This window comes from Atta cephalotes (genome assembly GCF_000143395.1).
Source record: "Atta cephalotes unplaced genomic scaffold scaffold00051, whole genome shotgun sequence".
Lineage (NCBI taxonomy): Eukaryota > Metazoa > Arthropoda > Insecta > Hymenoptera > Formicidae > Atta > Atta cephalotes.
The window spans coordinates 327,443-340,403 of NW_012130115.1; the positions used below are offsets into that span (position 1 = coordinate 327,443).

General features: G+C 32.2%; 2 protein-coding genes across 2 annotated transcripts; both read left to right on the plus strand.

Annotated features, from left to right (window-relative positions):
- The first annotated feature begins 4,889 nt into the window (after positions 1-4,889).
- On the plus strand, positions 4,890-8,251 carry LOC105622959 (zinc finger protein 593 homolog). Its single transcript, XM_012204365.1, has 3 exons — positions 4,890-4,979; positions 5,091-5,191; positions 8,023-8,251. Exons 1-3 carry the CDS (start codon positions 4,890-4,892, stop codon positions 8,249-8,251), a joined length of 420 nt encoding a protein of 139 aa, XP_012059755.1.
- An 84-nt stretch (positions 8,252-8,335) lies between these two features.
- LOC105622961 (serine--tRNA ligase, mitochondrial) lies at positions 8,336-9,782 on the plus strand. Its single transcript, XM_012204366.1, has one exon. The coding sequence runs from the start codon at positions 8,336-8,338 to the stop codon at positions 9,776-9,778; it is 1,443 nt and encodes a 480-aa protein (XP_012059756.1). The 3' UTR covers positions 9,779-9,782.
- The last annotated feature ends 3,179 nt before the right edge of the window (positions 9,783-12,961 follow it).

Below are 12,961 nucleotides of genomic sequence, written 5' to 3' on the forward strand. Positions count from 1 at the left end.
ACCGTAACGTAACGAAGGAAGGAAGGGTAAGGGTAGGTACGTACCGTACGTAACGTAATAATAATAAGTAAGTAACTACTACTAGTACTATACTTATATATATATATATATATATATATATATATATATCTGGATTTGACAGAACGGTATGAAAGGCAAATCGGAGCCACCTTCTCTGCGCGCGCATCTTGATAAACTTTGATAATACTCGAGAATTCTACCTTTCTCATTGATTTTGATGAAATTCGAGCCTCATTCGATGCGTTTTTAGACAAAATGAACAAATCTGGCAAAAAAATGACACTGCCCCGTAAACCGAAATATTAATCATTAAAGTTATCCAGCAAACACGGAGTATAGCTACGATATAACCTGGAAATAATCATAATATAACAGAATGTTATATTGTAATGATATTAATTTTATTATATAATTACAAAATAATTGTTATATAACTATGTTATGTTGCATTATTTTGAAATGTACTTGTTACAGTAAAACAACATAATCTCAATGTAATACATTTGTATAACAGATATTATGTCGAAGGTAGAAAACCGTTATATTATATATTACGTAAAATTTATAAGATCTATATATTGTTGTTATATTTACATTATATTATATAACAGCTGCATTCAGCATTTATTTGTAATTAGGAAGTGACAGATTTAATACTTATATCAAAAAACATGCATTCTACACAGAGTACACAGTTACTGATAGATTGAAATTTTTTATTCCCTGTTCCTATTGCCTGTATTTTTTAGGCAAGCGACCAATGATTCTGAATAGAGAATTTTTTTTTTAGCAATTAAATTTTGTTTAACAATTAATTCATGGATCTAACATTTCTGTAGAGAATAATTGACATTCTACAATAAATTATTACTTAAGCTTCTGACTACTCAGTTAAGAACTCTGCGTTGACGGCGACGACATAGAATCAGACGGTGAAACGGTCACACACTTAAGCACGAGCCCATGTTCGTGCTCGCCTGCGGCGCGCTGAGAGTGAACGAGACAGAACGAGCTCCTTCACCCTAATCATTTGTTTCAAGCGACCGAAAATGCTTTCTCGACAGTCTCAATCGCTCGGCGGCCTTAGACATCAATAAGAGGCGGGGGAGGGGGGAGAGGGTCATTCTAAATAATAATATATAAGTTTTAATAAATTGTAATAATAGTGTACTCCTCCCCTTAATCCAGAATAATATAAATCATGTTAAAACGCAGTTTTACGAGATATTTAATTGTTTACGATTTTTCATGCGCGTTATATAGTATACTTATCCTTCATAAATTCGAGTAACAAGAATAGTTCAGTAGAAGTAGAATTTTATTGAAAAAAAATTATAAACCTCTTCTCGCATTTCTCTTTACGAAAGTCTCAAAAGGCCATCAGAAAAGAAATGCGTATGTTTGAGACTCGAGAGAGAGACTTGTGCAATAGATGCAAAAAGCAACTATTTTTCGCTTATAAAACGAAAGATATTGATTGTATGGAAAAAAATTCGATATGAAAAATGTAGGTATTCAAAATACATAATGAGACATAGAACATTAAAATTGATTTATTAGTTCAGTAAAAAAAATTAAAAAACACCTTTTGAAAAAAAGCCTTTTTTCCACTCGCTCTGTGTTCATTTAAACGCGAAGCTTTGAAATTCTTATAAAATGCAACTCTCGTAATGACAAATCTAGTCCTGAAGTGAAGTTCATTAATTTTTGCAAAAAGCTATTTGTTCATTAAAAATCTGTTTGCGGAAAACTTAATTTCTTTATCTTTGAACAGTCGCACAACAATTTACAAAGATTTCTTCAAGAGTTGCATTATCACATACCCTTAATAATAAAACGATTTTTTAAAACTATTTTGAAACGATTTTAAAGAGTGGGTTCTTTTTCATATAAAAAAATAGAAATAATTTCGTTAATATGCCTATCAAATAGTCGCATGAAGCATTCGAAATCCAACATTTTTCGATAAATTTAAAAAAAAAGATTACCCTCCGATTATTAGTAGCTGAGATAACAATTTTTTTTTTTTCAAAAAAATCACTGTGATTTTTAGTTTTTAAGATTAAGAGTTCCGTCTAGCACCAATTTGTAAAAAAAAAATTGAATTTGCTGTTAAAAAAAATCTCGAATTGTAACCATGAAATTTTTAGTTTAGAAAATTTTTTCTTTTTTAAATTTTTATTTTTTCGCTTTATTATTAAAAAATCACGTTTGAGTCACGTGAGAGTGGAACGCATCTGATTAACAAATTTAAGTCATTAGCTATGTTTCTTTATTTAATACGCTGTTAAAAAGTGTCCAATTGGACAATTAAATGTACGGAATTATCAATATAAAATTGTTTCTCTTACTCAATGCCCTCATTATGCCCTATGGCAGGAGCATGTTGGAGCATGCGATGCGAACAAACTTGTCTTTATACCATGATGGCTCCTGACACAGAACGCAGTAACGCTTATACGGCGGAAGTTATCGCACTAACCAATAATTCTATGTTCTTAAGTCGGTCTCACCTTGAAAACTTCTAAAAATGATGTAATATTACTTCCGCCACGCGACAAAAGTTGGCTTGAGTTTCCATCGCACATGGAAATTATATATCTATTATGGCTTCTGCACACTGGACGCGGAAATGCTTGTTGCGCGGCAAAATGTGATGCGGTAGCCAATAAGCTTACAGCTTCTAATATGTTCAATGGTTACCGCGTCTCATTTTGCCGCGCGGCAAGCGTTTCCGCGTCCAGTGCAGGAGCCAATACATTTAGGGATAAGCCATTTGTGACATATATACGACTCATGGCTCGGCACACCAGCGCGATGTTTGTCGCGCGTAACACGATATCCAATGAATGTACAGCTTTAATGTTTTTATTCTAAAAATATACTCTCGCTATGCTGATATGCCGGAAACATCATGCTTAGATGTGTAGCTGGTCACAGTAGACCGCCGACTGACGGCGTTGATCGCGTTGTTGTAAATTGTGCCTTAAAGCCGCAGCAGACTTTTGTATAACGCACAACGCATAGTGCATAAGCGAATCAATTAATCAGAATCTTCCCTTTCCTCCCATAGAAAAAAGAATTTCGATTGGTTGATTCTCTTATGCATTATGCATTGAGTCTGTGCTGCGGCCATAAATTTGCATCGAGAAAGAAGGCTATAAACGTGAAAATAACCGAGAAAGTAAGTTTATTTGCTTATCAAGCAAATAAACATGATTGATTTTTATTTATGGATCCAATCAATTATATTCAATCGTTCACGAGCAGACCACTATCCTATCGTGAAAATAAAATTGGAATGAATTGTAATCGGAATTATTGTTCATCATTATTCATATTATGCTATTAGGGCTATTGTGTTTGCGGAATAAGACGATCTATACGATATCTGAAGATAAATTTGAGACAACTTTAAATATAAAAATCTAATTATAAACCACTTGAAAGATAATTTTATTAACTATGCTCTTTTATGTACAATAATTACTTGCCAAGTTTTATATAAGAGAGACATCTTAGAAACGGCTGTAAGATATTCTATGTTTCAAATGTCTTTAGAATATCTCTAAGATGTATTGTACATATTTACTTTCGGAATAAGATATTTCCTGAATATGTCTTATATGGGAAGTGTATTCATGATTTAGTCATTATAATAAACTGATGATATCTTAAAAATGTTGAAATATATTTCGTATATTTTCGATTTCCATTGCTGTATAGGTATATAGCTGCAACTGTCAAATTATGTAATAATACATATCAAAATAAATATTAAATTCTTCCTGAAACAAAGGTTTAGTTTTCAGTATGTCTGTGTGGGGTATTTATGTATGCATGGGGTATGCATTTAAAAAATTAACAATTAAATTACAAAGATACGTCTTCATAATATACGTACAATACGTAAATGTATATGATATATATGTGTTGAAAGTTGAAAAATGCAATTTATCAATATAGTGATCAAAATTTTTTTTAATCAAAATAGAATATTCTAGAAATGTTTTATATTAGTGATAATTATAAATATCCTGAGTTAATCATATGGATGATTTAATGTTTTGGATCAGAATGAGATCAATCTGATCAAATTAGGATATCCTAAGGAAATACATTGCTATGTGAATATATAAAATATCCTTAGAAAAAAGGATCTTGCTATGTAGTTTACATCCACCTTGTCAGCGTGGCAATATTTTGCGGTTACAGATTTTGGGCCGTCACGTCCTTTCTCAGATTTTTCTCTGGTTCTTAATGCTTATTATGTGGAACACATAGATTCACAGATTTCTGATAGGTTGAAATTCTTATTCTCTGTTCCCTGTTCCTTTTATTATGTGGAGCCCTTTATGTTTAATAAACAATAAAAACAAAATGATGATTACAAGCGCATGAGCATCCAAGGTTGCGTTCTATTTAACGCTCACATGCTCGTAGAATCATTTCATCCTTGTCGTTTATCAGATGTTAAATAAGGACAAATGACACTCGCGAATGTTGCAGCGTAAACCAAAGGTTTGCGTCACAAGCTCCAACATGCTCCAACATTATGCTCCTATCACAGCTCTTACTCTATCATGCATTGGAATGAGTAAGAGCTACGGTAGGAGCATATTACATGTTGGAGCATGCGATGCAAACTTCAAGACTGCGTTCCGTTTCACGCATAATGCGCATGATGCATCATTTATCCTTGTTTAATATGAATAGCATAACAGTGAATAACAAGGATAAATAATGCAGCATACGCATCATGCGTGAAGTGGAACGCAGCCCAAATCGATTGCAGCCATTGTTTTCTTACGTCATGCACATGGTTGTCGTGGTCGAGTTCGATGGGATAATTTTTATAAATATAAACGATGACGTACAAACGTAAAAAGACTCACAGAGGTGACAAGCATTTGAAGAAGAATTGGCAAACGAAACGGAGGAGGAAGGATTTGGACGAGGTGAACCGCGTCAGTTTTGTCTAAACATAACCTCCTCGACACATGCTCGGCCCTTCCTGTTCTTCACGTCTTGCGATCATCGCCTCGACAAATAATACTGATTATTTCTAGATTGACGAGGATCTGAAGGAAGAGAACGCGAGGAAGTTGTTAAACCAGGAAGTGGACTTCGATAAGCCGGGAGCGGCCCAATATTATTGCGTACATTGCGCGTAAGTTCGCAGTTATAGACTTATAACAGTCTAACCTAAAAATTCAAATCGATAATTGTTGAGTTTAATCTCTTCACCTCTGATTTTGATAAAATTAGTCCCATTCGACGTATTCTTGCATGAAATAAACGAATCTGCCGAAAAAAATTGTCACTTTTTTGCCAGATTCGTTCGTTTCATACAAAAACGCATTGAATGAGATTAATTTTACTAAAATTTGAAGCAAAGAGGTTAAACTTTACAATTACCATCAAATCGAACATATGGGGCATCGAATACACGCTTCGCATGATCGACTCAAGATCTATATATGTCAATGAATATAATGGGCTACAGATTGCAGGGCACAGAGTGTAGAACGCAGAAGATTGGAAGTTGAACTTTTGTGTGTGATCTGCGTTCTATATCCTGCATATTGTGGCAGGTGCCCTTAATTGAAGTATAGTTCACTTGTGATCTTTAACCTGTATTTTGCATGCTGTATAGTTCTGGCTGGAAAAGAAACTTGTTAATAAGGAAATTTTTTTATATGAGGAAATCTAGATGGAAAAAGGAATTTATATAAAAAATTGATTCAATTTTTGTTTTGCGCTATATTACTTAAAATCTATCCTACAATGTGCTTTTTGTTTCTTGTTTTTGCTATTTTTTACATCTTATCTTCTTATTTCTTATCCGATTTTTTTATTTATGTTGTCTGAGTTAAAGTTAATAAATTTCGAAAAAAACAAAAAATACAATTGCCGATAAAACGATTGCAAAGGAGAAAAAAATAAAAGATAAAAAGCAAAAAACAGGAAATAAACAGCACATTGTAGAATAGGCTTAAAGGATGTAGCCATGATAGAAAATACCTCATCCGAGGCATCATATTGGAAAAGAAATTGAAAAAGAAAGCACGTACAAATACTAGACGTTCTGAAGTAATATAAGATTTGTAATTCTGGATTCAAACTGTGTCAGTGTTTACGTCTGTTGCCTTCCTTCGTATTTTTATTAACCTTTTGAAATTAATGCCAATAAAGTGAATTAAAAAGGCTCTAAAATTTAACAATAAAAACTTAAGGAAATTTGCCAATGTGCCTACACAAGATGTTCAGTATGATAACAATGATTAATGTGTTCACAAATATAATTACGTACATGTTTCGACAACAATATTGTGTTCTCTTCAAAGTGCAAAAAATACATAATCTTCTAATATACGTTGAATTCGTTGAACATGTTGAATTAGATATGTATTGTATAAAATATTAAAAGTGTAAAATACATCGTTAAACTGTATCTGTAACACAATTACTGACAAAATCTATGATTTCCAAGATCCATTTAAACCTTATATCAATGCGTATGTACCTGAGTATCTATATTAAATTTTAAACAGTAAAAATTTTTATATTTTTATATAATTGTGTGAATTATAATGCCTATTAAACGCTCCACTTTTTCAATAATAAGGAATAGTTTTGCATAGATGCACTTTATAATTTCTCATTATCACTTTTGCATTTCATATTTAGCAGGATCATCTTGTGAAAACACTGATCACTAATGAAAAAATGTATTAAATTTTAATAAATAATTGTTTGAATAGTATTAATTTAATAATAGTAACATTTATTTATGGAAAATAAGTACTTGTTAAATAAAATGTAATAATAAGTAAATCAAATTAATGATTCTTATACCAAATAAATATATATTTACATTTAAGTAAATATTCATCTGGCACTATTCGAATAAATATTATTAAAATTTGATACATTTTTCTCTTAGTGAAGGTAAAAATTAAACTATGCATTCACAGAAGGATTAATTAAAAGGCAATAATTAATTTCGAAGAACCAAAATGATACAACTCGCATAAAAAAAAGAATGAATACTAAGTTTATTTTAATAAAAATAATCAAAATTTGTAGATATTCAATAAAAAATTGAATTGTTTGATATTTTTGTATAAAATAGTAATTGCTACAATAATATAATATGTACAAGAATTAAGAACTAATAGTAAATTCAAATATAATGCAATTTTTATCTTAACACTTATATTAAGTACTTCACAGACTAAGTTAAATTATTTTTATTTTTATTTAAATATTTAAACTTTTATTCAAATAATCAACATATAGCCCAATAAATTCATCAGCTTCAAAGAATTAAGAAAAGGAAAGAGAATATGTGTGAATAGCTAATGCTCAGAATTATGTGAGTATTATATGAATTACATGATTATGTCATGCAGAATTACAAATCTTTGGACAAGACTATTCTAAAGAAATGTATCAAATAACTTCATCGAGAGCCTCTTGAAAAGAATCGTCTATGAAAAAGGGAAGTACTATAGTATACAAATGTAAAAAAAAAAAATTTTTAAGAATATTGACCAAATTTCTCACAATTTGTTTTTTAATGGTAAATCAGACAATTTAATAATAATTGCGTTACGCATGGTTCGCACAATTCTTTGACTTCATGTAAGTAATATTATTTTTTTATAAAATTGTGATTTTTCGATATAATTATAAAAATCTAATTGTAATTATATAGCAAATCGAACAATTTGATGACAAAAATTCGACAAGTGGACATCTAATAGTTTGATCATTAACTTATATATTGAAGTATTTTCTTTCATACGTTTTTTCGAATAATTTGTATCGTATGATTAATTGTGTCGATGAGGACCCAAACCAAGGACCAAATACATATGTATATATGTATTTACTTTCTTAATAAATTACATTTAAATTATATTCAAACATCCTATGGCTCATATCGGCATTGCTTATTATTTTACCTTTAACAATAAGAACTTAATTTGATTTTAGGAGATATTTTATAGACAAAGCTGCTCTGCATACTCACTTCAATACTAAAGGACATAAACAACGAATGAAAGCACTCGAATTAGAGCCGTACACTATCCAAGAGTCAGAAAGAGCAGCAGGCAAAGGAAGTTACATCAGGCCACACAAACGAAAGATTGAAACCATTACACAGGAACATCTGGATATAAATGCTGCGTCAGATGCTAAAGTAATGAAAGTAAACGAATAGAGCTACTTTATAATTCATTTTGAATTATTGTAGCTTTACTGCGATGCAAGAAAGAAGAGAAAAAATTTAAATTAGAAAATTGCAATGATTAATAACGTGTATAGATTTACGTACACTTTAAAGCATACATACAGAGCTTTGATACGTGATGTTCGTCGAAGGACTTCCCATCCACTAAATTTTGAGAGAGATTACAGTTCAGCACTGTACATTTCCGGTAATAAGGCTTACAAATCGTTTGCGTATCTGTCGCCATATTTAGACTTTGATGAGAGATTCGCCAATATAGACAAATTACAGAAAAATGTCGCATTGCGCGGGATGGATGTAGATATCATTCTATTGAAGGAAGCATGGGATTTCTATACAAAAGTGGTTGCGGACAGATATGCATTAGAAAACAATAACAAGAAATTGACAGATCGCATGAAAACTTTGCTGGAAAATGTCGAGCATACTGCTGAGCAGGAACAAGAAATGCTCAAGTTGCGTACACAGCTCAAGATCATACGGCAAGATTTAAAGATGATGAAGAAAGCGATGTGGGACCTGGATGAAAATGTAATAGAAAAGGTCTCGAAGTTACCGAACGAGTTGGATCCTAGAACGCCTGTCGGCGAACCGGTGATATTGAAGAGTGTTGGCAACTTGCCGGAGATATCGGAAAAGAAGAGAAGTCATCTCGATATTGGGACTAGTCTAGATCTGCTAGAATACAAGAATCCTATGTGTTATTTCCTAAGCAACGACGCAGCTTTGTTCGAGCTTGCTATACTGGCACACGCAGGCCGAGTTCTAGGCGAAAACAACATGATTAAGATAGTCGGTACTGATTTCAGCCGCAGTTTTGTGGTAGAGGCTTCCGGTTTGAATCACGAGGATCCTATGACCACTTTTGTGATAGAGAATCATAACGAAGTCGAGAGAGATTCGTCAAATCGCATGCATCTGGTCGGTGGCGCAAGCTTGGCCTCTTTCCTGGCATTGCATACAAAGCAGTTGATAAATCCCAAGAATTTCCCGCTCAAGTACTTTGCCACCGGCAAACAATATATACCATCGCAAGATTCGCACACTTATGGCTTATTCACCGTATGCCAGGCTTCCGTTGCACATTCCTTCATCATGGTGAAAGATGCAAAAAGCGAGGAATACAAAATTTTATTCGAAGAACTTTTGGAGATTGTATGCAGATTGTACGATGATCTGTGCGATCATTATCGCGTCGTCATGCGACCCGCGTCCGAGTTGCAATCTTCTGAAGAAATGCGCGTATCTTTCGAGATGTGGTCGCCATTCATGAACCGATATATTGAGATCGGTCACGTATCTACATATGGCGATTATTTCAGCAAGAGATTACTGATTGTCTATCAAACATCCACTGGCAGGGAGTTCCCTAGCATAATATCAGGCACCATTCTCTCCGTTCCGCGTCTACTAGCTTGTCTGCTCGAACAGAATCCCGACAGATTCATGATTCCATTAAAGATTGCCGAATTTATACCAGACAATTATGTTATGTAAATTAGTCATGAAAAAATATATAATTTTGTCCATGATATTGCTCTTAAGATATTATTTTATTTCATAAAAAAATGTTAAGCAAACTTCAAATTAACAGAAAGAGCAACTAAAAGAAGGCTAAAAGGAGCAAAAATAGTAAATAATAGACGTAATATAAATAATAATATGAATGGTTCATATTTTGTAGTGAAAAAACGTTTTTGATTTTGATTTTTTTTTATTTGATTTTTATCAATTCTAAACAAAGGTAAAGTCAAAACCATGATATATAAATTATTATATTATAGAGTTCACACTTGATATTCTAACAATAAGTTAATACAACAGAACAAAAGTCTAATAAGAGACCATGTCATATATTGTTAATTACAAAATATATAAATAAGTTAAATAATAAGTACTCCCCCCCCCCCCCCCCCCAGTAAACGAGAATGGATTGAAATGGATTAAAATGGATTCAGATTTTCAAATACGGATTCATGAATGTTAAAATGAATCCTTTTTAATTCTGAATGCATTTTTAATCATTTATAAGAATTGCATAAAGCATATCTCTATGCTTTTCAATCCAAAAATAATATTAGCATTTTTTGTGCATCGTGAATACTACTCAATTCAAAATTGTGAATAGAAAGTACGGTTTTTAATTCAGTTAAATTCAAAAATAATATCAGCAATTTCTGTGCATCGTGAATATTATTCAATTCAGAATTGTGAATAGAAAGTATATTTTTTTAATTCACTTAAATTCAAAAATAATATCAGCAATTTCTGTGCAACGTGAATACTGCTCAATTCAATATTCTGAATATGAAATGCAATTTTTCAATCTAATTGAATAAAAAAAGTTTTTATTTAAAAATGGACCATAAATGTTACTTAAATTATTTAAAATTATAAGTAGGAAATTTTTCGTTTTAATCTAAGTTAAAAAAAATTACACGTAAAAATTAAACGTAAAAATAATTGAGCTATGTTCATTTGTTTCTCTTTTATTAGAAGTAAAATGAATGATCGATGTGAACACTCGTAAACTAAGTCAAATATTAGACTAATCACGGTGACATCGGCCAAGCGAAATTAGATTATTTGACACTTACCCAATGTTGTTTCATAGTAATATAAATTGTTTATACTTTATTATATCTGTTAAATGATGATATTTTTATTATATCTATAATTTCGTTACTAGTTTAGTTAGTTGTAACTGAAATAGAGAATGAATAACACATTTTTTCAATTGAAGAAGTGGTGTATCGGGTAACGTAGAAGATTCATAATCCAGAAGTCCTAGGTTCGAATCCCACTAAGATGCGTTTTTTAGAATATCAATTTGAAGTAGTTAATGTCAGATATAATTATTATAAATGTTTTAGGAATAAAATTTGTAATCTTTAAAGATGAATTGTTTTTTTTTTTTTTCGAATATTAAATTAGTGTCAGCTCGGATCCAATCCATTCAATCCATTTTCATGGATTTAAAGTATGCATTAAAAAAATTTTAATTCATTTTAATCCATTCTCATTTGCTGGGACGTCTATAATTAAAATGAAGATAACAAATTCATCGAGGCGAGAATTCTGTCAAATCCAAAGAAAATAATGTACAATCCGTCTAATCAGATATTATAAAAAAGATTAATCAATCTATGAAAATAAGAAGAAATATTTCAATAAAGTAAAATAAAATAGAAAAATAAGAAGTCGTAGGCTTATGAATTTTGATGACCAAAAATGCATAATTTTATCGTGCGAAGCATTTCAAACAGTCTTATTATTATTGATATTTTCTAAGGAAGACTGTTCATCGTTACGTGTATAAAATCAGTAGATAAATGATATAAGCATAAACATATAAGATAGATCCACAAACGCTAAAATTTTTCTTTCAAGTAGGAATCACGCAGCGTGAAAACGTTAGCTACAGTTAAGCAACTATCCCCTCCTTTTCATGGAGCGATAAATCGCTAGCTATTGGATTTATAATCATTGATAAAATTGTTTTTTTTATACATTTAATTCCTGTGTTTCTTTTATACATTTAATCCTGTGAAACTAAAATAAGAATAAGTTTTAAAGTGCGTTTAAGCTGCTCAAATAACATTTTGTCAGCAACATTGCGGAACAGATTGCTATCGGTAGTAGCCAAAAAGATTAGTTTCGTCCGATTTTTGGATGAAACACATCTGCGTCGTCTACCAACTACTTTCCGCTGTAGTTGGACCTTTCCGAACTTCAAGCGGCAAAACGACGGCTTATAAGGGATCGTGCAGAATAAGGAAAGCTGCTAGCATTTTGACGCTGCATGAAATTGCACTTTTAGCTAATTCATCCTAACGCTAATAATAATATAACCGCTATCGAATATTAACAAAAGCGATCGCGCGTGCTTATTGGCCCGAATCTGCTGCTAAATTCGATCAGAGTAGTAGAAGCCTTGATATCCTGATCACTTCTTTCACTGGCATTCAGGAACAAACATTCGACCGGACATCTCAAGGTAAGAAATTTCTTTCCATATTTCAGCAATTGGAATCTGCCGCCAATGAACTGCCTTTAGCATGTGTCCCACATATCCGCGTTCGCGCGCACCCATCACACTCAAATCTTAGCGGTTAGTCCATTCTTCATGTAGTTACATAGTGCATGTTGCGTATCTTCACTATTTTTACAGCATAGGGAAAGCGGTACCATCAAATGTCCTGAATGTTGTACTTCCTTGTCAGAAAACGAAAAAAGAAATTATCAAAGGATTTTACGGTATTATATTCATTCATTTGGGGCTTCCTGAACGTTTCGAAGCCTGTAGTGTATTAACTGTCACTCTGCATGCTGTCGCAAGTTGCCTGACTATCCCGAAGTATTAGAAAGATTCGTCGCTTATCTAGGGAGTACGGAAGAGCAACCGTCGAATGATTCGGAATCCATTATAATTGGGATATCTAGCTCGTTTTTAAGTTTCAATCGGCAATTCGGACAAATTCTACTACGACTCTCTTTGATAAGCGGAATCGCGAATTTCGTATCACACCCATAGCCTCTAGTTCGAAACCGGGGAATCGGCCGAGCTTTGAAACATAATATATATATATATATATTATGTTTCAGATATATATATATATATATATATATATATATAGAGAGAGAGAGAGAGAGAAGAAGAGAGAGAGAGAGAGAGAGTAT

Bases quoted from the DNA above. Each gene is read 5' to 3' on its own strand.
- LOC105622959 (XM_012204365.1), top strand. From the start codon at position 4,890: ATGACGTACAAACGTAAAAAGACTCACAGAGGTGACAAGCATTTGAAG. The intron at 4,980-5,090 runs GTGAACCGCGTC...GATTATTTCTAG, and splicing joins GGAGGAAGGATTTGGACGAG to ATTGACGAGGATCTGAAGGA. The intron at 5,192-8,022 runs GTAAGTTCGCAG...ATTTGATTTTAG, and splicing joins TATTATTGCGTACATTGCGC to GAGATATTTTATAGACAAAG.
- LOC105622961 (XM_012204366.1), top strand. From the start codon at position 8,336: ATGATTAATAACGTGTATAGATTTACGTACACTTTAAAGCATACATAC.